This window comes from Spodoptera frugiperda, chromosome 15 (genome assembly GCF_023101765.2).
Source record: "Spodoptera frugiperda isolate SF20-4 chromosome 15, AGI-APGP_CSIRO_Sfru_2.0, whole genome shotgun sequence".
Lineage (NCBI taxonomy): Eukaryota > Metazoa > Arthropoda > Insecta > Lepidoptera > Noctuidae > Spodoptera > Spodoptera frugiperda.
Genome location: NC_064226.1, coordinates 1,726,898 through 1,751,265, shown reverse-complemented (window position 1 = coordinate 1,751,265; position 24,368 = coordinate 1,726,898). Strand labels below are relative to the sequence as shown.

The 24,368-nt window shown below is 37.2% G+C and overlaps 1 protein-coding gene and 2 non-coding genes across 3 annotated transcripts in view; all 3 read right to left on the bottom strand.

Moving 5' to 3' along the window:
- Positions 1-4,256: 4,256 nt before the first annotated feature.
- On the bottom strand, positions 4,257-4,328 carry Trnah-gug (transfer RNA histidin (anticodon GUG)). Its single transcript has one exon. It is a non-coding gene; the product is annotated as a tRNA-His (tRNA).
- Positions 4,329-10,154: 5,826 nt separating this feature from the next.
- LOC118274442 (galanin receptor type 3) overlaps positions 10,155-24,368 on the bottom strand; it is a 97,029-nt gene continuing 82,815 nt past the window's right edge. Inside the window, exons 2-5 of the mRNA XM_035591913.2 lie at positions 14,427-14,548; positions 13,194-13,369; positions 12,016-12,157; positions 10,155-11,010 (exon numbers count right to left, since the gene is read on the bottom strand). Of these exons, the coding sequence (XP_035447806.1) occupies positions 10,328-11,010; positions 12,016-12,157; positions 13,194-13,369; positions 14,427-14,529 (1,104 nt within the window). The 5' untranslated portion in view covers positions 14,530-14,548 and the 3' untranslated portion in view covers positions 10,155-10,327. The remainder of the gene's footprint in view (positions 11,011-12,015; positions 12,158-13,193; positions 13,370-14,426; positions 14,549-24,368) is intronic.
- Trnah-gug (transfer RNA histidin (anticodon GUG)) lies at positions 16,698-16,769 on the bottom strand. The gene has a single exon. It is a non-coding gene; the product is annotated as a tRNA-His (tRNA).

Here is a 24,368-nt window from a genome sequence, read left to right as displayed (position 1 = left end):
TTTTTTAGATCTTTTCCATCCAAAGCTACATTTGGAGCTTCACAGATTGACAGACTATTATTTATATCTTTATTTGTTGACATTTCAAAAATACCTTTTTATGGTTTAATTGGAATAAATGATTTGACTTTGACTTTGAATTGAACGAAACAGTTACTACAAACCTCAGAGAACGGGAACTACACGAAGTAAATCACTTTACTAATTGAAGATTCTTGTTTTCATTCGATTTAACTTATAATTGAGAATGCAACTACGTTTGGATTGAGGAACAATACAAACTATCTTGTCTAGTCTAATTGTTTAATTGTGTTTGGGATTTAAATGATCTGGCTTTGAGTTGCTGGCTTAGATTGTTTGGTTGGTAAAGTAAAGTTAAATAATTATACTGTCTTAAGTTTTTCTTAACGTTGATAAGCCTGCATTTGGACACCAACCTGCCACCAATTAAGTTTATTTTTAAGAGGTAATTGTTGTGTTTATTACTTACAGTTTTATACTTTACATGTGTTTCACATCCGTGAGATTTAAAATATTTAATATATTACTTTCCCTTGCTAAAGTTACTGTTAAATTATTTTAAATAAAAAAAAAAGATTTGCTCCGCCATGACAGTGTGAATCACTGCCGTGAAAACCACCCCGATTCGAACTCCTGCCCGTTACGACCGGAGCCACGGTAAACCCGCTAGGTAGTCCTAAGCTCCGGATTAGACGATCACCCTACTGGGCCCCAGCTGTGGTGGTCTGATACTCTTTGAGGCCAAACGTCGCGCCGCACGCACGGGTCTGGTTCTGGTCGGGCGGCGACTACCCTTGAACCGTCCGCAGATGTAATTTATTTAAAACGTTGTGATTAAAGTGAATGGGACTGATAAACGCAAAGTTTTGTTTTTGGTCAGGTTATACTTATCATCTCGTTGTAAGAAGTGGTTGCAAGTGCAAAGCCTAAAATACTATATGTCGGGTGCGACTACCGGATTACTTAAAAACTATTGGAGGTTTAGAAATTCTCAAGTACGGAGTTCGGAATGGAACCCGGTTTGTGTCACTACCTATGAATGCAGTAAATGTCACATTATATGACTCCTTCCAATCCTGTGGGTTAAAAGCTTTTTACGGCCAATGCTTGTCATAGATGTCGAGTTCATCCCGTCATCTCTTTTTGGGCCTGCCGTCACTATGTCATAACGTTTAACATATTCTACTCCTCTGCTTACCCTTAAAACATACGACATGACTTTCTGCTAGCTCTATTACCTAATAATTTAAAACGCCGTAGTTTTTCGTGGCTGACACTGACAAAGGTTGTGTTTTGTTTTGGTGGTCAGTTTACAAAAAATGTGGGGCAATTGGAAATGCCCAGTTTTAGTACGGAATCCGTAATGTAACCGTGTGATGTGCAGTACCTATGAATGCAAGATAGCAATGCAAACGATGTCTTCTGTCTCTGTCCACACCTGTGGGTTAAAAGCTCATAGCGGCCAATGCTAGTCCCGTAGTATAAAATATAAATCCCGCTTAGGTCTCCTTTTGTGAGAAACGTGCCGTCACTATGTCATGGGACGTTTTATGACATGAGTCTACTCCTTTGCTCCTTAAGAACATTGACTTTCTGCTAGCTCTATTACCTAATAATTTAAAACGCCGTAGTTTTTCGTGGCTGACACTGACAAAGGTTGTGTTTTGTTTTGGTGGTCAGTTTACAAAAAATGTGGGGCAATTGGATGCCCGCGGCGCTTGTAATGTACCGTGTGATTGCAAATAAAGCAAGATAGCAATGCAAACGATGTCTTCTGTCTCTGTCACACAGACTTATTCATAGGTCCCTGCTAATAACGTAGTATAAAATATAAATAATATAAGTTTGTGAGTTAAAAATCATATGGCGATGCGTCAAAACCATATTAAGTAAGTCATAGTAAGTACTTTGTAGTTTCTGCCTTTGTCCCATGTCTTCCTGAGACAAAAGCGTTAGCTTATGAGCATATGTACGAGTATGTTCCTACGTGTTATAGCCATTCACTCTACTATCTGTCAAGGAAGCTAATTGAACGTCAAAGTTTAGAATGACGGTTAAGCTTCTTTAGGGAACAGAGAGTTAAGTTCCCTAAGATTGAAAAATAGGATCTTCCGACAAGGCGAGGTGATCATGTTTGGCGGGCTTTCTGCCCGCCTGTTGTTCGTTGGGATTTTCTTTCCAAGTTTATTCGCATGTACCTAAACTTCACAAGTGCGATGTAGGATTTTATGACGTCATCCGTTGATTTGTTCGTCGAACCTCTACATATATGTGACTTCTGTCATATCGCCACCGCTTATGATTGAACGACTGCCAAATTGTAGTATTTTAATTTTCAATTTCAGATATTCTCTATCCTTTTATTTGAACTAACATGAATTATGGTATTTCAAACATTTCAATAAACACGAAATCACGAAACAATAACAAGATTGATTAGGTTTCTCTTTCATAATAGAAATTCATATTATTTACTGGAAATAGGTCACAGAACACATAAATAATGAATATATTGTATGTTGCTGTGATTGTGGAACCGTGTTATGTTTGTAGCCTGTGGCTTTACTGTGTTTGGTTTCGGGGAAAGCTCTGCAAGTTGTTTTGGCAGTTATCCTGCAAAAGGATTCAGGACCATCTAATCGATGTAAATTTTTAAAGGGGCTATATTATAGTAATGGTAATTTTACAAAGTGATTATATTATGCAAGAGATTATATTATACAAAGCGTGTAAATTATGTGAAACGAAATATGGCTAACATTAGAACTTAAGACAGGATATTTACCATCTTTATTAGTTTTTTCGAGTTTTCGATCATGTGATCATGGCGCTTGTATGTTGAGTGACCATGTCAGTTTAAAAATAAAATATGGCATCTAAAACTTGGTCCTTGGAAGTTGTTACTGATAAAGCTATACCGTACCTAAAACCTACCCAGACTTACTGTAACACTTCCCTGCACCACCCTGTGGTTGGCTGGTAGAGAATGCCATTCAGCATTAAGCCCGCCTATGTTCGTTTTGTACATAAAGTGTTAAATAAATAAATAAAAGCATTTGTTTTGACCCCTACAAAGCCAACAAAATGTATTATACCTACGTTTTTACCCATTAATACAACTATTAACGGATCTCATACATTTTGATTTCATATTTAAATTCTGTTCTTTTTCCATGAAAAGCATCGAATGAGTTTAGTATTAAACATTATAATATTATAATCAAATTGCAACCCACCCTTTACTCTATTCATAAGCCTACATTTCATATTCTTGACACACAATGTATCTTAAATACGCGATTTACATATAATTATTACTTTATAACACAGTTTCTTACTTGTTTCAAGTCATTTACATGTAAATTATCTTTAGATTGTACTTAGGAAAGGGTTAAGAATTTCAACACGCGGCTTTTTGTGGGTCTCAATTTTCACAATGTATCATTATCATGGATTATAATGGAGTATATATAAAAAAAATATCATCATATTAGTAAAACTAGGTATGGTTGGCGCAGTGGGTGGGCCACCGACTGCCGTGCAACGTGTAGCAGGTTTCATTTCTGCACGGAACAACAAAATATGGCATCTAAAACCAACAACTCTTTGTGTGATCCATTAATTGTTGTTTTGGGTCTGGGTGTCATGTGTATGTGTATAAACGCACCCACGACAAGGGAGAAACTCCTAATGTGAAAAAAAAATTATAGAAAAGAAATGGTATTAGTAATAGCAACAAATTCGTCTTCAATTTTCATGTTATCTTTACCGAATTAATAAAAGAATTTCAATAAAAGAGAATGCTCTGACGTTTTCTTTATAGAAACGTTTAATTTATTAAGCAATGTCTCTTTATACTTGAGACAGAAACTAATATAATTTGTGTTGGAATTAGAATCAATGAAAAGATAATGTTACTGCGTTTGTTTATTTTTTACAGGACAGGAGAATATCAGATTAATATCTAACTAGAGTTGATATTTTGATTACTACGGTTGTCACCTATTTATTATATTACAATTACAATTTCGATATCTTGACATTGATTTTCTAATATGACTTTGACAATTCCGATATCTTGCCTTTGTTTTTCTAAAATAAAGTGTCGACTTTTCCAAAGTTAGAAAGAATGCATTTCTGCACAGAGGTCACTCCGATCAGCTTATGACGACAAAAAAATCATATAAACATAAGAAAAATGCAAAAAATTATGCTCCGCCGCGACAGTGAATCACTGCCGTGACCAGGATTCGAACCTGGGTTACTACGGCCACAACGTAGGGTCCTAACCACTAGACGATCACGGCTACCGGAGCTGGTGACTGTGGTACCGAAATAAGCGATAACTTTGGGCCCAAAACTGGAGCACTTTCACAATCGTGACGGTTCACTGAGCGTTGCAAATGTAATGATTGGCTGACAGAGATCTTGTGTAATAAGAATTGCTTATAAAGACATGCCTGTTATTATTTATTACATAACAACATTGCTTTGTTTTATATTCTGTACTTATATGCATACATAACGTCACGCCATTGATTTCCCAAAGACTAGACAATGGTGCACATTTTTATTGTAAAACATAATTACAAAGATTTTTTGAAAATCTGAAAATATTCTGACCCATTTTTGTTTTAGGGGGAAAATCATGCAATGGATTTCCCTGCCGAAATGCCCCTGGTGAAAGGCAGTGTCCGATTTTTACTAACTAAAAATCACCCCGTTCCTACTCCTGGTCTCAGCTCTAGGGAAATATCCAAACTCTGGAATCGAAATCAAGACATTCACTCAGCAGTCACACTTAATTGAGACCTCTCAAACGACATGACACTACATAAGCAATAACTATATATACGTTGTATTAATAAAATATCTTACAAAACCACTTCAAAAACATCACACACACCAGAGTAAACTACAAATTCAATCAATGGCGGAGGTGTGAAGTCTTTGTTCTAACAAAGAGGTCCAATTCCTTTGTGGGTTGATCTTGACCCAGTATATAAGTGGAGACGTCGAGACGTAGGCCCGACTGAAGTAAGATCCCACGTGAGATAGATTAACGATAATTCTGACACTTGAAAACCGAAGGGAATTACTGAGGAAACTCGATTTTGATAGTGCCAGTTTTAATAAAAGTTTCGATGGTCGAGTTGTCTCGAGATGTTTAGTTTGATTGTTGACCTTGAGGCTTTGAGTCGGATTTTGAGGGTAACAAAAATGTTTTATTAAGCTCTGCTTGCCAAATGTTGTGGAATGGTTCTTTGTTTAGTTAAAAACTCGCTTAATATTATTGTGGTACGGTATTAAAAATGTTGGATGGTAAAAGGTATTGTACCGTAGGTATATCTCTATGATGCCCTATTGATGAATTACTCTTTATAACTAGTGTCAAAAATATAAATGTGAGATTAAAATTCATATTATATAATAATAATATAGCACGCATCTTTTCATATAAAAATCATATAATCTTAGTTGAACTCTTTTCCACCAGTGCTAAGCTATGTGTGCCAATGAAAATGATTGGAGGAGCACATCTCTGGTAAAAGCATCCTTACACTGAAAACGGTTGTAAATTTACTTACTTTTTTATTTTTCTCACGAACATAAGAGTACCCAAAACCATCTCTTACATACAAAGCCAAGCAAGAATATAAATGTACTCTTCCTGAACTACCATTTTCGATTTCATGCAATTTGTCAACTGCAAAATGAGAACGTATCGTCTTCCAATAGTAGTTAATCTTCCAGATCGTTTGAATTTCTTTGTTCACAACTAGGTCACACAGTTAGTTCCCATTGTCACGTCCATAAAGAACTTATCGAACCGCTTCGTTTATTTGGAGGACGAAAGTTCAATGACTTTGCTCCTTATTGCAGCATCTTATGTATGTAAAATCAACTGTCATGGGAAATTGGTCCTTATTTACTAAGAGATAAGGTGTTGTATTCTGATGGTAGATTCCGTCCATGCTTGTGCGTACGTTTTCATTTCTGTGTAGACGTGAAAGAATGTAGGATGTTTCGGCTACGGCGTAGCTCTATTTGCTACGACTACTACGATTTCGTAGCATCCTGCGGACTATTTTTTATAATGAACACATCGAGCTGTAGATAACCAGTTTGTCATGGTCTCGCTGTATAAAATCTTTCAGCACATTTAACGGTCAGTTAATACTGGTTATCATAAATGTAGTACTAAATAAAATACTGTGTAGTAAATAACTTAACATTCATGACACAATCTGTTAACCCCCAAACATCTCCCCTCCAAGGCACAAATAGTGTTCTATAGTCCTTCAAACTACGACATAATTTAATTTACCTCTCTCATCAAACGTGTCACATTTGAATCTGTGTACGTGCCAATCAGATAGGTAATTCAATTAATAATTATATTAATTAAGATTCACACAGACACGGCATTCATGACACAATTATACTGAATGCAAGCAAATTGTATCACCCTGTATCCAATTAATAAAATTGATGAGTACGATTAATATTTTCGAAATTGCTGTGTTTCATTTCGATTGCGAATATATAAAATGTTTCTTTTTAATTGGTGGCCATAAGTATGGGGCTTTGTATTAAATTATTATAATATTTCAACTGAGGTTTGCAGGTGCCCGCAGATGAAGATTGTGGCGTTGCTAAAAATAATATAATCATGTTGAGAAGATTAAAGGCCAGGAAAAACTGTGTGGGAGAGCCATGCTTCGGCATGAATGGGTCGATTCGACCGGAGTGATACCACGGCCTCACAGAAAACCGACGTGTAACAACGCTTGTGTTGTGTGAGTGAGGTTATCGGCGGCTAAATTCCTAACGCCCAAATGGCCGGCAACGCACTTGTAGCGCCTCTGGTGTTTCGGGTGTCTATGGGCGACGGCGATTGCTTACTATCAGGTGATCCGTCTACTCGTTTACCGGCTTATTCCATAAAAAAACTAATTCACATTCACACGGCACTCGACCTCAGAACCAACAAAAAAATTTCTAGCACATACTTGTTCCTTCATTTTGAACGGGAATCGACAAAACTCGACATGCTAACTTTAAAATTAAATGAAAATAAATAACACTAACTTTGATACCAGTTTCATTTTAAATAAATAATTAGTTATCTGCATACATTTTTAATGTCCGAGGATCACATTAAAACCTTTTTTTAACTTGAGAACGCGGTTGCCAGATGGTTCGAAATTTGAAACAGGTATATTACGGGAGCGGCCAACAGCGTGACGTCACACAGAGCTTTGTTGATGATGTTTGCTAAGTTCACGTCATTCACAAACACGTTTGTTACTTTATATTGTTCAAATTGGTTTTTAGGTTGAAACTGAACTCATTATTTTTTAATTTTGCATTAGGTAGGTATTATTTATACCGCGTATTATCTGCTACTATTTATTGTCTGCTGCTTTGTTATATATGTCTATTATTTGACTGCACGGTTGGTGCATTGGCTGGGCAATTGGCTCTCATGTAACTTGTAGTGGGTTCGATTCCTGTGTAGCAATTTTTTGTGTCATCCACAGTTATTTTAACTGCATGTGAATTTGTATCTTTGTTAACGTACCCGAAATTTTTGTAAAGAAAATAAAATGGCACCAGAGGCAGTACAAGTGCGTTGCCGGCCTGGCCAAGTGCATACACAATATAACGCAGACGTTGTTGCACGTGTGTTTTCTGTGAGGCCGTGGTATTACCCCGGTCGAGCCGGACAATTCGTGCCGAAGTATGGCTTTGTCGTACTTTAATCAACGGTTGCATATTAACGAAACAAATAATAATTAATTTGATAAAAAATGTAAATTGAACATGGCGATCATGACTCTCAATTATCAAGAACGAACGAATGATTGAATGGAATGAAAAAACATCATTCACTCGTGAATGAAAGCTATTGAAAATGTAACCAGTTTCTCAATGAATGGCAATCGAGCTGGTAAAGGGTTTTCAACTGAAACTCTGTATAGGATGCAACGCTATTGTTACATGGAATCGATATGCAAATGAATTGCGAATCGAGAATCGATTTTTATTTTGTATCAACAAAAGGTACAAGGTTGCTTTGTTTGTAACTAAAAATATCAATAGATCATTTTTGAGAATTGTCTTGCAGTTACGGAAATCTGATTCGATTCCTGAGTTGACCAAAGTAATTTATTTCGGTATTTTTTTTATTTGTACGGAATCTATTACCTATATAATCTAGTACCTAAATAGCAAAACTCGCTTTTAGGAGCCTAATAACATAAATAAGTGAAAAGTCGGTGTTATATTGCACCTGTGCCTACCCCTTCTGTGATTAAAAAACGGTGGTGATGGTATCATTATATTATATTTTACACAAACACGTCATATGTGCACGATAGACTTCTAACTGATATTTAAGAGCTTTACAAATGTTTGTGTAGCACTTGGAAAGCTTATTTCTATTTCGTGTGCGAGTGGAAACCACGAGTCTTATCTCGAAGTCCCGAAGATTGTACCTATGGTTCTATGAATTATTTTTAAAACCAAACTCACAAACTAAATAAAATTGTAGTTAGTAGTTACAAATGTGATAAGCTAAGTTTTTCCTCATATTTTTTTATTTCCACAGGTCTGCAATACAATACTCGAAAACGATGAAGCAACCAAAAAATAGGACACAGCATTTTGTACAGGAGACCCAATACCCACTTTCCCAATCTTACCATTCTCCAATTTCCCAACATCCTTTAAATTCCTAACCCCAAAAGGTTGGCAAAGCACCTATAAAGTCTCTAGTGTTTCGGGTGTCCATGCGCGGCAGCGATTGCTTACCATCAGGTGAACCGTCTGCTCGTTTACCGGCTTATACTATAAAAATACCAACATTTAGCAGACTTATCATTCACTATTATATTTCCTGTTCAAAAATCTGCATCAATCCTGTCAATAGAAATATCATATTTATATATTTACATAGATACTCATACTTACTCCATAAATGTAGCACAATATTTGAAAGCTTTGCCATATCCATTACATCCAACTAGAAACGGTCAGCCTTTTGAAATTGTATGCAAACACGAGCTCTGCTCAAAGGCTTTACTCTGCATACACGGCGTCGAGCTAGTTCTTTATTATACATATAAGCTTATTGAAAGAAGACTTTATCCTGATATAAATAAAATTAAAAATTGAATGGTACGAGTGGAATTCTGCTCGGTATTTTTTTTATGTTTTTTTTTAAACATATTGTTGGCTTGCTTAACAATGTCTAGATAGCCAGTATCTACCACATTTTGAATATAGAACATAATTTGTATGAACTATCTGCCACATACATTTATCGGGCACTTTTAAAAGTGTGGTGAAACGCTACCTAAAAATTCTGAGAAATAAAATATAAAGATATATCCTTCCTATGGGATATACTCTCACAAAGTTACCATAGAACCCTTTTAAGCGTCTAACCACCATCAAACCGCTTGTTTGCAGTTTAAACTCTGTCCCACAAAACGGTTGACGTTGGTCCCTTTTGGGCGCCAACAAGTTCATAATTGGTCCTAGCGGTGTAGTTCCGGGTCGGAAGGGGAACGTGATGACAAAACTTCTTAATTTAACTTCAAAAGTCTTGTTAAAGTAAAAAATGTCTCATTTATATAATTTAATGATGGGTTTTTGTGATAAGAACTTTGAATAGGTTTCTTGAAGCTTCTGCTGAATCAACGGTTGCTAAAAAATGTTATGTACATGCTGATGGACTTTTCTTCCTGTTATAGGTATCATAGATGGTATGGAAATGTATAAAATCTCAGCACAGAGAATGTTATATGTATACACTATACACATACGTCATGTCATAAATGCTTAAGTACACAACCGTCCATTGTTACTCAATTTATGAGCTAAGATATAAATTAATACTACTACTGACTTCAATTCCTAAGACGCCACATGCTCCTGACGCTTCAAAGTTCGTAGTTTCCTAAAACATTTGAACTATAAATCTAAAAACTATTAAACATTTTATCGCCTTATAAGAACTTGCACGGGACATAAACTAAGGATCTGTAGCAAGGATAAATCACAGCCATTTGGTCCAAGGATACGACACGTCAACAATCGTTTACGTCCACAATAAAACGTCTATAAGTGTTTCATACACTTTATTGCTTCACGGATATTATTCTCCATAAAATCTCAAACAACCACGTTTATAACGACGAAACGAGCGGCTCCCCGGCGAGGCGGGGCGCCTGTAGACTATACGAGGCACTGAGAGACAGGAATCACAGATTGACAGAGCTTAGAAGATAGACGGACATCAATAGAGGAAGCTGGAGGGGGGAGGCCGGGGAGAGGGCGCGGGCCGAGCGAGGCGGGGGTGGAAAGCTCCCAGAGCCGCTTCGTTGGTCGACGAGGGGCGCTCCTCTCGCACGCGCAGCTGCGGCAGCCGCCACGCCGCGCACGCCGACGTCAGCGCGTGCCGGTTCAGCACCCAGTACGCCACCGCGTTCAGCGCGGAGTGCGCATACCCCAGCAGCAGCGCGAAGTGCGCCAGTAGGAACGGCACGTGCAAGCCAAACGCACTAGCTATCACTATAGCAGCGTGCGGACACCAGCACACGGCGAATATCGCCGCGATACCCATGAGCACGTTGCCGAGCCGCCGCCGGGAGCGGAGTGTCGAAGTCTGAGGTTGAGGTCCAAGGAGGCTCGGTTGGAGTTTCTTCTTGGATCTGACGTCACCAACATCGACAGCGTCGCGACGCTCTCTTGGTCCTACGCCGGCGACGATGATGACGTGTGTGGGTCTTCTCATTAGAGGTACGGGGAGTGGCAGCTCGCCGTGCGCTGCTCTAGCAGTTAGTGACAGTGCGGTCAGTTTGACCCTCACTGCCCAGTGACACTTGGCTACAGCTAGTACTGGGAAGCAGTATGTGACGAGTGCATGCGCCGCGGCCAGTGGCGGACACGACACGCACGTCGTTGTGAATGCTGCTGCACCTGGAGAGAGAGAATAATCCAATAACTATTATGTTTAGAATAAACTGAATGCTAACATATTAATATCATACATTTTTGATACAGAATCTTCAGCAGAAGTTAAGAGAAACGTTTCCATAATCAGATATTGTTTTATTACATGTAAATAAATTGATTAATGTAGATGAAACAGATGAAGACATAAAAAGGATTGTACTACGTAGGACCAGCGTTCATGAATTTCAAATAAAGGCAGTAAAACAAGGCAATAAAAATATTTACTACAAGATTACAACGGACCTTTTCGTTCAGTTACGGAACCTATTTTGGTTGCAGTAATGTATTTACTCACACACTGTCACATTACTTTTTTATTGTTGTTTTTTCTATCTTTTTTTATTTAAGTCTTTATAGAGTACGGTATATGGTAACTAGGGATTGTCATAAAAATATACTCTACTGAAGTAAATTCTCGTGGAAACCACTAAAGTTTAGGCTGAGATAGGAATTTCCAATTATTTCACTGAGTATTTTGTCATTATAAACGTTTCTCATGTCTCGCTAAACTTAAATAACCAAATTCACTCATACATCATCAAGAACAACAAAATTTCTGACAGTTCCCTGTCTAGGGAAGGAAATGGGACTGTCAGAAATAACAAGCTCTAAACTAGATCAAAAATTTCAAGACTTTTTATAAAAATCAGGACCATTTTTACCTCGTTATTGTTCTTGAACAAGAATAATGAAGCTTCAAGTCTATCATTAAATTTTTAACCTTTTCCTTAACACATTCAGTGCCACCGACTCGCCAGGAGAGTCCACGTAAATTTTATTTCAGTGCCGTAGACTCGCATCCCCCACGCAATTCTTTAGATTAGGGTATGTTTAGTCTTCAGTATTATTTTAAGCAGAAAATTCACCTGCATTTTGGAAAGAAATAGTAAAAGCATTGAACTCGTTATGTGGATTCTCCGGGCAAGTTGGTGGCACTGAATGTGTTAACATATTTGGTAAGTAACTTACTAAGCAAAAGCGCAATGATCCACACGGCGACGACTGCGAGGTGCGGGCGCGCACAGAGTGACGTGCCCCCCCTCCTCACCGCCCCACACCGGTCTGCTGCTATCGCCACTAAGGATAACGTGCTTGCAGCCACGGGGAACGACTGGGGACAAAGGGACAAATTTAAAAAATAGTATATGATTGTAATATGGTTACTAGCCAAACTTGGCGACCATGGCCAAGCTTGGTGACCATAGCCAAGCTTTAGCGACCATGGCCAAGCTTGGCGACCATGGCCAAGCTTGGCGACTCTGGCCAAGCTTGGCGACCATGGCCAAGCTTGGCGACCATGGCCAAGTTTGGCGACCATGGCCAAGTTTGGCGACCATGGCCAAGCTTGGCGACTATGGCCAAGCTTGGCGACCATGGCCAAGCTTGGCGACCATGGCCAAGCTTGGCGACCATGGCCAAGCTTGGCGACCATGGCCAAGCTTGGCGACCATGGCCAAGCTTGACGACCATGGCCAAGCTTGGCGACCATGGCCAAGCTTGGCGACCATGGCCAAGTTTGGCGACCATGGCCAAGCTTGGCGACCATGGCCAAGCTTGGCGACTATGGCCAAGCTTGGCGACCATGGCCAAGCTTGGCGACCATGGCCAAGCTTGGCGACCATGGCCAAGCTTGGCGACCATGGCCAAGCTTGGCGACCATGGCCAAGCTTGGCGACCATGGCCAAGCTTGGCGACCATGGCCAAGCTTGGCGACTATGGCCAAGCTTGGCGACCATGGCCAAGCTTGGCGACCATGGCCAAGCTTGGCGACCATGGCCAAGCTTGGCGACCATGGCCAAGCTTGGCGAACATGGCCAAGCTTGGCGACCATGGCCAAGCTTGGCGACCATGGCCAAGCTTTATGCGCGATTATAATTGATTGATATGTGACATAAATTATATTACATCAACGTACCATTTCTCTTCTTCTTCTCTATTATCTTGAGCAGACAAGAGAATTTCGGTAATCTTCGAAATTACTGATCCGATTCTAAAAATTATTTTACTAATAGGAAGGTACAATAGTGCCAAGTGTGATCTTCAAGAAATTTTCCGCGGACGAAATTGCGGGCAGAAGCTTTTTAATATTGATGATACTAAAATGATGTCAACAATCACATTATTCATTAACCAAACATATTATATACCTCAATATAATAAGTAACTTGGCAGGGCAGTTCATCTATCCTGGCCGCGCGGGTCGCAGCTAGGGGTGCGCTGGCGGCGCACACTAAGAAGTCGGCTGCGCATGCGCTCAGCATCTGTGGAGTTCGCAGTCTTGACGCCCCGCCCGACGCAAGCGCAGCCATTAAGCTCACATTTCCTGCACGAAAAATATAAATACGTTAAGAAAACCTTTCCTTAAGTCGGTTTTTAGAGAAAGGTCTTTTTATACCTGCAAGTTTAAACTAAAAAGTACAATATTTAATGGAAGTAAGATTATAAGTTAGTTTGATAGTTATATCAGCTCTATAGAAATGAGAAATATAAATTCATTTTTAAGTAAAACTCCGTGTTTCTTCGAAATGAAGGTAAAAAGCAGTAAAATGAAATAAAAATCTTATGAAAAAGAGTTTTTCCTATTTTATTTATACTCCGTTATAGAAAGCACCTGGCGTTTTTCTTTAGAAAAATATTCTCTGCGTTGGAATCAAAAAACATAATAGGTATTGGTAAAGTTTTTTTTTATAGTTTACCATCCATTTAGAGGAGGTATTAAAATATGAAACGACTAGCTTTGGCCCGCGATTTCGCTCGCGTTAAGAAGTTATTAGTCTAGCATACTAATTACCGGGAAATGCTTGTAGAATTTAATTGCAAAACTTATGTAAGGACATAAAGTAGTTAAGTAATAAAATTCATGGACGACTACGACGCTTTCTCATTAAGAAAAGGTTAAATGAATTTTCATTTTATATGAAAATGTCTTTAACTGAATTAGTATTCTTCTTCGATTTTTTTAATTTCATGGGCATAATGATGATTTGATGGTAAAGTAGAAGACATCATTTATAACCATCGCTTTTCTTTCTGTGAGTGATCTAAAAGACACTCAATTAACAGAGACTAAGCAATAGTGATTTATTACTCCTACTCGCCTGCCACTTGGCGCTGCGGACTACCAACCGGGTTATTGGGGCTCCGACTCGAAAAGCAGGAGTAGGAACGGAGTGGGTTTTAGTCATTAAGGCTGTGATATTCCCTCTCGCTTCAACCTTAGCGGGAGAAATTACTGGATAATTTTGTCCCCTCAAAGAAAAACTTCCTGCCAGTCAAGCGTTTAGATTATAGCATTGCCTTTTATGTAGCATGGTTCATAATACAGCTGTTCATGACGATGCTGACGTCCATGATGGAAGGTATGACGTCACACAACATACCTATAATACCTATGATGGACACGAGCACGTAGAGCGCGACGAGAGCCGCCAGCGTCGTCCCCTCCGCCGCGTCGCGCTCCGCATCGCTCGAGTTACTGTACATCACGCAGCATGGCTGACCTCTGGAACAAACAAAACAATTTTTTTATAGTATAAGCCGGTAAACGAGCGAGGCGGTACACCTGATGGTAAGCAATCGCCGCCGCCCATGGACAACACCAGGGGCGTTACATGTACAGGCCTTTTGGAGGTTAGGAATTTAAAGGTTGTTGGGGAATCGGGGATTAGGAAGATTGGGAAACATGGGTCTCCCAAACTTAATATAAATTTTGTGAAGCAATGCATTTTTGAGGATACAAAATGTCCAACTTCCTTTCGTGAACTCTCAAAATTTTGCCACAATCAGATGTTTTCCTCGACCTGCAATGCACTCGCTACAAACGCTTCGTTTGAGGAATAGTGAGCGCCTACCATCGGTGGCGAGCTGTAAGCTTTGTTGCTACCAATACTAGTAAAAAAATACACAGTAATACGAGCCTAGATAAAACTGCCAAGATAAACATATCTAGATAAAGAAAAGGTTTACTAGTGATACTAAAAAACTCTTTGTCAGCAAGAAAATGTTATTAAATATTTTATGTAGGTCACAATATATGCGATACGTTTTGCTGTCAGTTCCTACTAGAATATTTTGTCAGCCTCCTATAGACGTGTGATACAAACGATCCGATAAATTGGCGCGGACCTTTTGTGAGGCTCACAAGTAATGGAACTTGTCAGGTTCTCCGTACATAATATTTTTTGGATAAGAATTTGTTATTTTTACTCGTACTACCACTTATTAGACTTTCAAAGATAGGCTCATTTTCGGAGGTGCTGTAACATTTACTATGCTATTATTATGAATGCGAGTTTTGAAATGAAAATCCCAATAAAATCTTTTCAACAAACCAATATTTTTTTATTGTGGAAAATCATCCAATGATTTCTCCCGCTGTGGGCGAGGCGAGAATGAGAGTCAGACTCTTATAGCCGTACTCAGATACGTTTAATGATTTCTTAAAGTATTCGTTAGTGTTGATTTTGCTCCGAAAACCATTGGTAAGGACTGGGCTAATTAACCATTAAACAACTTTGAGTACGACGGTTACTGACTAAACACCACTCCGTTCCTACTTCTGCTTTTAGACTGCTATAGTTTAGTTATTAAAACATATTGAAAACAATATCTGGCAGTTACATTTACACAAATGGGTTTGTAATAAACAGCCAACCTATCAAGTTCAAACCGAGTAATCCGACACAATAAAAAAAAAAACGTTTCTTTGACAGTTATCACAATTGAATGGCGTCTAGACGGACATATTGAGTTCTGAGATTACTTGCAAACGATATTTTAATCCGACAAAACAAAATTAATATCATTATACGAGATTACAGTATCAGACAATTGTTGATTGTGTTATGTCCTAACAAATTTGCTTCCAAACGGTCCCAATAGAGCATGATAGTCTTGATTGTCTAGATTGTTCGGGTTCGAGTTCAGGACTTTTTTTTATGGGCGAAAATCATTCAAGGACTGTCCGACTCTTACTGACTAAAAATCCCCCGTTCCTACTCCTACTCTTTGAGCCGGAGTCCCGGCAACCCGCTAGGTCCTACTAAGGTCTTATTCTCTTATCTAGTCCTACTAAGGTAAAATTCCCAAGCTGGGCAAACATTCATATCTAGAATTTAAGCTGTAGTGAGGATTTAGAAATTTAAATATAATACTTAGAACGCCTTCCGTTATATATGTCAGCTTTTTAATTTTTTTCCGTCGAAGATCGCAACGATAACTCGATATCATGTGCTTGGGGTCAACTTTACAACAATAGAATAGCGCGTGGTGCCAATGTAATTTAACAATATTTTTTAATATTAATGTTAGATACAAACTTTAAAAAACAAAGAACTTTTCGCTCGTTTAATTTTCTTCGCTTGTTATGTTAATTTTTTGTACAAATTATAAAAATATTTTCCCTCTGTGAGTTGTTAAAAATCCAGAGGGCCTTGTTTGTATATTATTTTTGAATCTCAACGGTGCGTGTTTGTCTATCCAAATTAGAAACGTGTAAAAAATATAATAAAAGTAACACAAAGGTTTTTCGGATCATATAAGCTACGTTTTTTATTTATACATTGGTTTTCATTTTCCATTATTTCCATTTTTGTATTAAACATGTTGTAAAAAAATTATAAAAAAATAGCTCCGCCGCGACAGTGTATCACTGCCGTGACCAGGATTCGAACCTGGGTTACTACGGCCACAACGTAGGGTCCTAACCACTAGACGATCACGGCTACCGGAGCTGGTGTTAACACCTTTCAATTTCTCGACTGCTTTGCGACTCAAATATAAAGATACAAAATTAGAAAGTTAATATTATACGGTGTTTTTCATTAAAAAGGTTTACTTCTCGAATTGGTCGGTTAATGCAAAGTGGAGCACTTTCTCTTCATGCGTCACTTTACGGTGTAATTGCTGTAGTAATCACGTTAGCAAATAATTATGTATTAAGTTTGTGTTCAGAGTAAATTAATATTGCGGTACAGTTGATAGGATACAATATTAATAACGTTACGTCACCAACATTGCGGTGTTTTGGCTAAATTCCGATTAATTGATGCGATGACGATGATGTTGTAATTATAATAATAATGTGATAACAATATACAAATGGAATTGTGTTCAGTCTTATAGAAGAGTAAAGGCCGTCACAGACATATCTATAATAATATATTTCTGTGACGTCACAAAAATTTACGTACGAAATATATTTTGTTAATACATATATCTAAATCGATACGATCGCAGACTGGAAATATTTATTATAGAAGAGCTCTTGTATGTGGTCTCGTCTATACTATTGTAATATATAGCTTGATATATTATTATATTTGTGATGACTTTAACTATGTATAACGTTTTCATTCTAGTTCATTCAACCGTGAAAGGCTGAATGAGGTAAACCTACAAAGATTCGAAGCTGTACATCGAGTATTCAACTCCACTCTTAATATTTAAACTCACAATCGGATGCTTTTTGTATCTCTTTTACATTTTTTTTAAGGTGAAAGATATATCCAATGACTCCTCCCGCCTTGGGCGAGGCAAAAGGCAGTGTCAGACTTACTGACTAAAAACAACCCCGTTCCTACTCTTGCTTTTCGAGCCGGAGCCTGGTAAACACGCTACTTAGTCAGCAGCTCCGGAATTTTTGTACCTACCTCATTTTTACGTTCAAGAAATCTCAAACTGAGCTGCTTTTTAATATTAGTCTTAACAAATAAGCTAAACATGAAACAAACATGCCTTCATCAATGACACAAAACAAAAATACCTCATCTCATAATCGTACAGTCGAAAAACGGCAATTTAATTTATCAATTTGCATATCAGAGAAACTGGATTATACTCGTTCCGGCCGATCCGAAACCGTAATCATTGGGAAACCGGAATCAATATATTGAATTATATTCAACCCATCCGAAATGTTCAACTTTTTAAATTATTACGTGAAATTTTCGTGAACCGATTTTAATGTATAGAATAAAATTTCGTCGTAAAACGAAAGAGGTTTTTATTTATGATATTAATTATTATCTGCAGTGTAAAGCAATTTTACATATTTTGCGGAACGTACTTGATTAATAAATATGCTTCGGCTTGCTTATGAACTCGTATTTTCATCAGTGACACCAGGTTCAATTCCAGTCTTAGTAGGAAACCATTTTATAAGTATAATAAACTATCTTTAACTGGCCTTTGGTCAAACAACGATCTTATTTCCATTTGTGTATTGAAGCAAGGTAGTTTCGGATAGAATAAAATATCTCCGCATAGTCTACAGATACATACATATATGAATAATAATACTCTATAGGACTCGTATAATACATACGAGTTGTCTGTTACTGACAAACAGTGATGGGAAACATCGTGAGGAAACCTGAGCTTATAATTACTAATTGTAAGTTTGAAATCGCCAACCCACATTGAGCAAGCATGGTGGTTAAGGTTCAAACCTTCTTTGTGTGAGAACAGGCCTTTGGTCAGCAGTGGCCATTGATAAGACTGATGATGTGATATGATGTTATGTGATAATCGTCTATATTTCACCAATATGACTTACTACTATTACTTTAATCTCACAAATACGCCTAATTAATACCCAGTGAGAACTAAACTCAATATTTATACTACCATGCAGCAGTAATTCGATTCATCTGTCCGTTTGTTGGTATAGTTGAGAAAGCGCATCGATGTACTATCGTCTCAGCTGTGTGGTCCCACGCGGGCGCCAATAAGCATTCGACTCTGTTTATTGTAGTCTAGCCGAGCTGTTAGTAAATAGGTGAGGTATTCGTTACAGAATACCTTGTGTATGATAAAATGAATAATATTAGCAATATAAGTAAAGCATTTCGCTTGTTGTTTTGTGAAAGGGTAGGTTATTTGGAAGATATGTTACCTACTATTTATTAGGTATCACCATGAAACAAGTACAAAGAGGAGATGCCATAATGTAATTGTGCACTGTGAACACAAAAAATCGGCCCTGTCCGTTTATATTTTATAGGTTATAAGGGCTCCGAAAGTGGCACATTAAAATGTGGATAGATGGCAACTTTTTCTACAAAAAGTTATAATGATCTGTCGGCGGTATGATACTACTATTGAACTGCTAGATGGAAAATAAAGAGGGGCGTGGTTTGTAACGTCCCGCGCTCCCCGTAAAGTGTGATATTTTATTTATGTAGTGGTAATGTATGGCGTATGAAAGGCAATTAGTTACGTTTTAAATAGGAGATTATTTTTAAAGTTTTAGTGGGTTCTTTAAGATGATAAAAACGCTTGTGTCTCCGGTGTATTTGCTTCCAAGTGTATAATTATAAAAATGAATCGTAAAATGTGTTGCTAATCGCAAATCTCGGGAATAGCTGAACCAATTTCGCTAATACTTTATTAGTTGAGTTTGTTATTGTAAATATCTAACACGACACAAAGTCCGCGGCGTCCGCTAGTACCTGACAAATTCAGGCCATGAAACTCTATTAGCAGCTACAATAGAAACTTCTGTCAACCCCTTTTCAGTATTAACAGACCTCAAGTCCTCGTCCTTGATATCCATTTAGGCATTGAGGCAGCAAGTCATCTGTCAGTCAGTCTATCAATCAGGCTGAGTACTGTGTATTGTACAGTGAGAAAAAAGGGTATATTGAAGTGAGAAAACGAACGGTTCCCATGAGAAAACAGGGAATCTGTTTTAGTACGGGTTTCCTTGCCATTTGTAAAAATAAAGGTTGCTTGGGTAGTCAGGTAGGTGGACTGAATTCGATATCTCCAGATAGATATGTTTTTGAGTTCTTTGTTTTTTTTTTACTATTTATTTATTACTATTAAGGCACGTCAACTGTATAGAAAATAAGATTAAGACACAAGGTGATGTGCTTATGCCTGTTATAGACACCACATTTATAATTTGTAATTATTTTTTCATTGTAAATCACGATATTAAAAAGTAAAAAGTGTCTACTAACACTTTTAACCCGATGACAGACGCAGAAATTAAACTAGTAACACATTTTATTTTAAAGCAACTGTTCCTTGTCTGCAGTCAGTCTGCAAAAATAATAAAATTACGCAATATGTATCATTATTTTCTAATGTAGCTCAAAAGTGCTAAAATAAACAGGCGAGTAAACTTAATGTGCTAATTTGTAAACCGTTATAAATTACAAATTAATTTTGAAAATAACGAATTTATTCACGAATATAATTAAAAACAAATTAAAAGTAAATTAAATGAACAACAGCGAAGCGCCCGAGCTAATTGGGCCTGCTCATAAATATTTCATTCAGTGTATTGCTAATTAGTTTGAAATTAATTAAAATCGTCCTCTTCGGGGATTAATAATCACCGTAATGATGATTTGGGGATTAAAAAGGGTTTGTTTTGGTTCTTAAGGAGTTTTTCAAAGGCCAACGTTATTAGGACGAATAAAGGGACTGCAGAATGCTTTTGATGATAATAATAAAAGGAAGCTTTATTTTTAAGAGGCTTTGTGCTCTGTCTGGGGTTCAGTTTTGGGTAAGGCAAAGTCTTATTTCAGCGTGTTGTTAAAAAGCAAAAATGCTTTTTCAAACAGTTGATTTTTATACTGAAATTTACTATTACAAAATATTCTGAAGAATAAGTCATACATATAAATAACTCTTATAGCTCAAGAAATAAAGTTCACAATGCAATAATACCATCACAATAAATCCGAAACAGGGTGTTAATAAATAACCTTTACCTACATTTTGTGAGGAAAAATCGACTTGGAGGTGGGTAAATGAATGTGCCACGGTAGACAAATGAGCATCGAGTGCTAAACAAATACCAGGGTAGTGAACTGTGGCTTTCTTTTTAAATAAGTTAAACCTTTTTCTTGTTGTTATTATTCACCGTAAAAGGTGCAGTTTGTTTTGTAAATGTTGGATAGGGAAGGGAGTCAGACAGTTTTATTTTTAAAATCTATCTTGTGAGTATATTGTCAAAACAGTATAGAGGTCTTGGCAATCACAAAACTATGTTCATATTATTATAACTTTTGTGAGACATACAAAGCCATAGCAGCTGAAATGAGCATGGCTTGCAACTAGTCGACTTCCTTGTCAAATAATTACGTAAGTAAGCCTTAAAACATAATAATTCGCCGAAGCCATAGGATGATCCCCACCTTAAAAAAACACCAGTTTTTTTAATAGCTAATTGAATTTATCAACCAATAAAATTAAATCCACACAAAAAATATATAAGGCAAAACAATTTTGTTTGCAGAAAGCGGTATCCCGAAAGCAAACACGACCGAGAATTCGTCTTACCGAATTCTCAGAAAATAATAACGTAAAATAAGATACAAGAAAAATATTTTGGCGAGCCAATCATTTCCTCAGCATCACGAGTATTGGCTTCGTCATCCAAAATATCGATGTTTTTTATGAGAAAATTTCCATAATCCTTACCTACCGACTCCCTTTCCTGTGTGGTAGTGATTTAAGAAGTCCCATCTTGTTGCGCCACTCATAAATTGAAGCTCCTATCTTTTTATGAGATCCTGGTACCGAAGTGTTGAAATATGGGACTTATGTGCCTAGTAAATTTTGTGGATTTTCTATACATTTTATTTTAGTATTGGTGCGTGTGTCGATTTCTTGCATGTCAGTGTTGTTTTACATAAATATTAGGTTGACCGAAGGTTGTTTGTTTTTTTGATTTTGTCTGCTTATAACTTCAGCGGATTCATTCCTTTTCTTTTAGACTTTCTTTTGAAGAGCAATTGGGACATTTTATACGAAAGATTTTTAAATTCATGAGAAATGGCACCGTTATCCCTCCGTTAAATACATGCCTTCTTGATTCTGGGAAGTAGATAATACTTTGCTTTTCCAAGAATAATAATTATTTTCCATATATTTCCATAATAATTTTCCAAGAATAATAAATAAAGTTTCACATATTCAAAGGAATCGTGAACTATGATATCACACAAAATATCTAAAATACAATGCAACATTTTATAAACAAATAATTAAAATTATTATTACTTTATCGTAATTTAAAAAGAAAAGTAAAACTGCATTTATATGTTGTTATATCAAACGTATCAAAAAGTACTTTTTCAATAAAAAAAGGAAGACAAAATAATTTGAAAACCGAATTCTATTTTCAATGATGACGTCAAATCAGTATGGCGGGAAGCGAGGCATACCGAAATTCTTGTATTTGTTTTACGAGAAACGTTCCCTAAAATTTAGGACAAAGTTAAATGAAAAACTTTTGATTGATGCCCCAGTACGGTTGAGTTAAAACCAATAGACTTGACATTATTTAAATGAACGTCTTGAAATGTAAATTATCTTCCAAGTATTGATAGGTTCTATAACTTATTGTTATAACAGGAACACAGAATAGATGAAGTGTCACCCCTTTTATCTCTGAAGAGGTAGACAGAGGTGTACATTACGACACGTAATAATAATAAATAAATAAAAAGCCATTTATTTCCATATCTCCAATGTACATTTCAAATTTGTTAGTAGTTTGTTTGTTAGTATGTTTTCCTTAGAGTATGTTAATAGTATTAGTATTCTTCGAGATATGGACCCCTTTCTGGGTAAAGGCCTCCTCCAGCTTCTTCCACACGTCCCTGTCCTTGCCTATGTCTAACCAATTGTCCCCTGCCACCTGTATAACATCATCAGCCCACCTTCGCTTTGGTCTACCAACATTTCTTTTTCCCCCTGGTCCTTTCCATCGTGTGGTCTCTATAGTCCATCTTTTGTCTGTGTAGCGAGAGATGTGTCCTGCCCACTTCCATTTTAGTGTAAGTGCGTGTTCGAGAGCGTCAGTGATTTTTGTTTTTTTCCTGATAATTTCGTTTTTCACTTTGTGTCTTTTCCTTATCTTCAGCATACTCCTCTCCATTGCTGTTTGGGTACATTTGATCTTCAGTTTTACTTTATTTGTGAACACCCAAGTTTGACACGCGTAAAGTAGGCATGGTAAGAGACACGTGTCGAACACAGTTTTTTTCAGGTGCAACCCATAATCGCCTTTTAGGATTTCTTTTTGAGACCAGAATTTTTTCCAAGTCACGTTAATTCTCCTGGTTATTTCTTCTTCATTGTTGGATTTATTGAAAGACACTTGTTTTCCCAGATATAAGTACTTTTGAGTATATTCTATGCTATTTCCTTTAACTGTAATGGGTCGCTCTTGACTGTTAGTCATTATTTTAGTTTTAGTTAGATTCATTTCAAGGCCAATTTTTGAGCTTTCGTGAGCAAGTGTTCTCATCATTTCTTCAATGTCTTTTGGAGTCTCAGCTATTATAGCTATATCATCAGCAAATCTTAAGTGGTTTAAATATTTTCCGTTTACTAGGAGTCCTTTGTTTACCCAGTTTAGCTTCTGGAATATGTTTTCGAGCACCGCTATGAAAAGTTTCGGTGACAGCGGGTCTCCCTGCCTGACACCTCTTTCTATTTTAATTTCATCTCCTCTGGTCTCAAGTCTAATTTTGCTTGTACTATTTGAATAAATGTGTTTTAAGATGTTGATGTATTTTTGGTGGACATTTGAATATTGCAGTGCATTCCAGATTGAGCAGTGGCTGATGCTATCAAATGCTTTGCTATAGTCAATGAAGGCCACATATAGGGGTCTATTGTATTCTTGGTGCTTTTCTATTATTTGTTCTAGCGTGTGTACGTGGTCCATTGTGCTATAACCTGATCTAAACCCTGCTTGCTCTTTCGGCTGCTTGTCGTCAATATTTTGAGATATTCTTCTTAGCATTATTGATGAGAATAACTTGTATATGCTTGGTAATAGGCTTATAGGTCTGTAGTTTCCTACATCTAAGGGATTTCCTTTTTTATAGAGTAGAATTATGTCGGATGAGCGCCATTGTTCTGGAACCATTTCCGTGTCCATTACTAAATTAAACAGTCTTGTCAAGTGGTGGATTAGAATGGGTGCACCCGTTTTGAGAACTTCATTGCAGATTCCATCCGGACCGGGACTTTTTTCTGATTTTAACTGTTTAATGTGTTCATAAACTTCTGAATCTTGAATTGGTTTAATGTCTTCGCAATAGTTGCTAGTATGTATTTCTATTTCGTTATTGTTCCTTTTCCTATATAAATCCTTATAAAAATTTGTTGCACGGTTTAAGACATCTTTTCTTGAATTCGTTGTCTCTGTCTTTTGCTCTAGTTTGTGAATCCATGTTTTGTGTGTTGACAGCTCCTTGTATGCTCTTTTTGTACTTCTAAAAGTTTTATGTTTCTTGTGATGATGTTATGTCTATAGTTGTTGTAGTCCTTTCTGATAGATTTTTTTGTTTCTT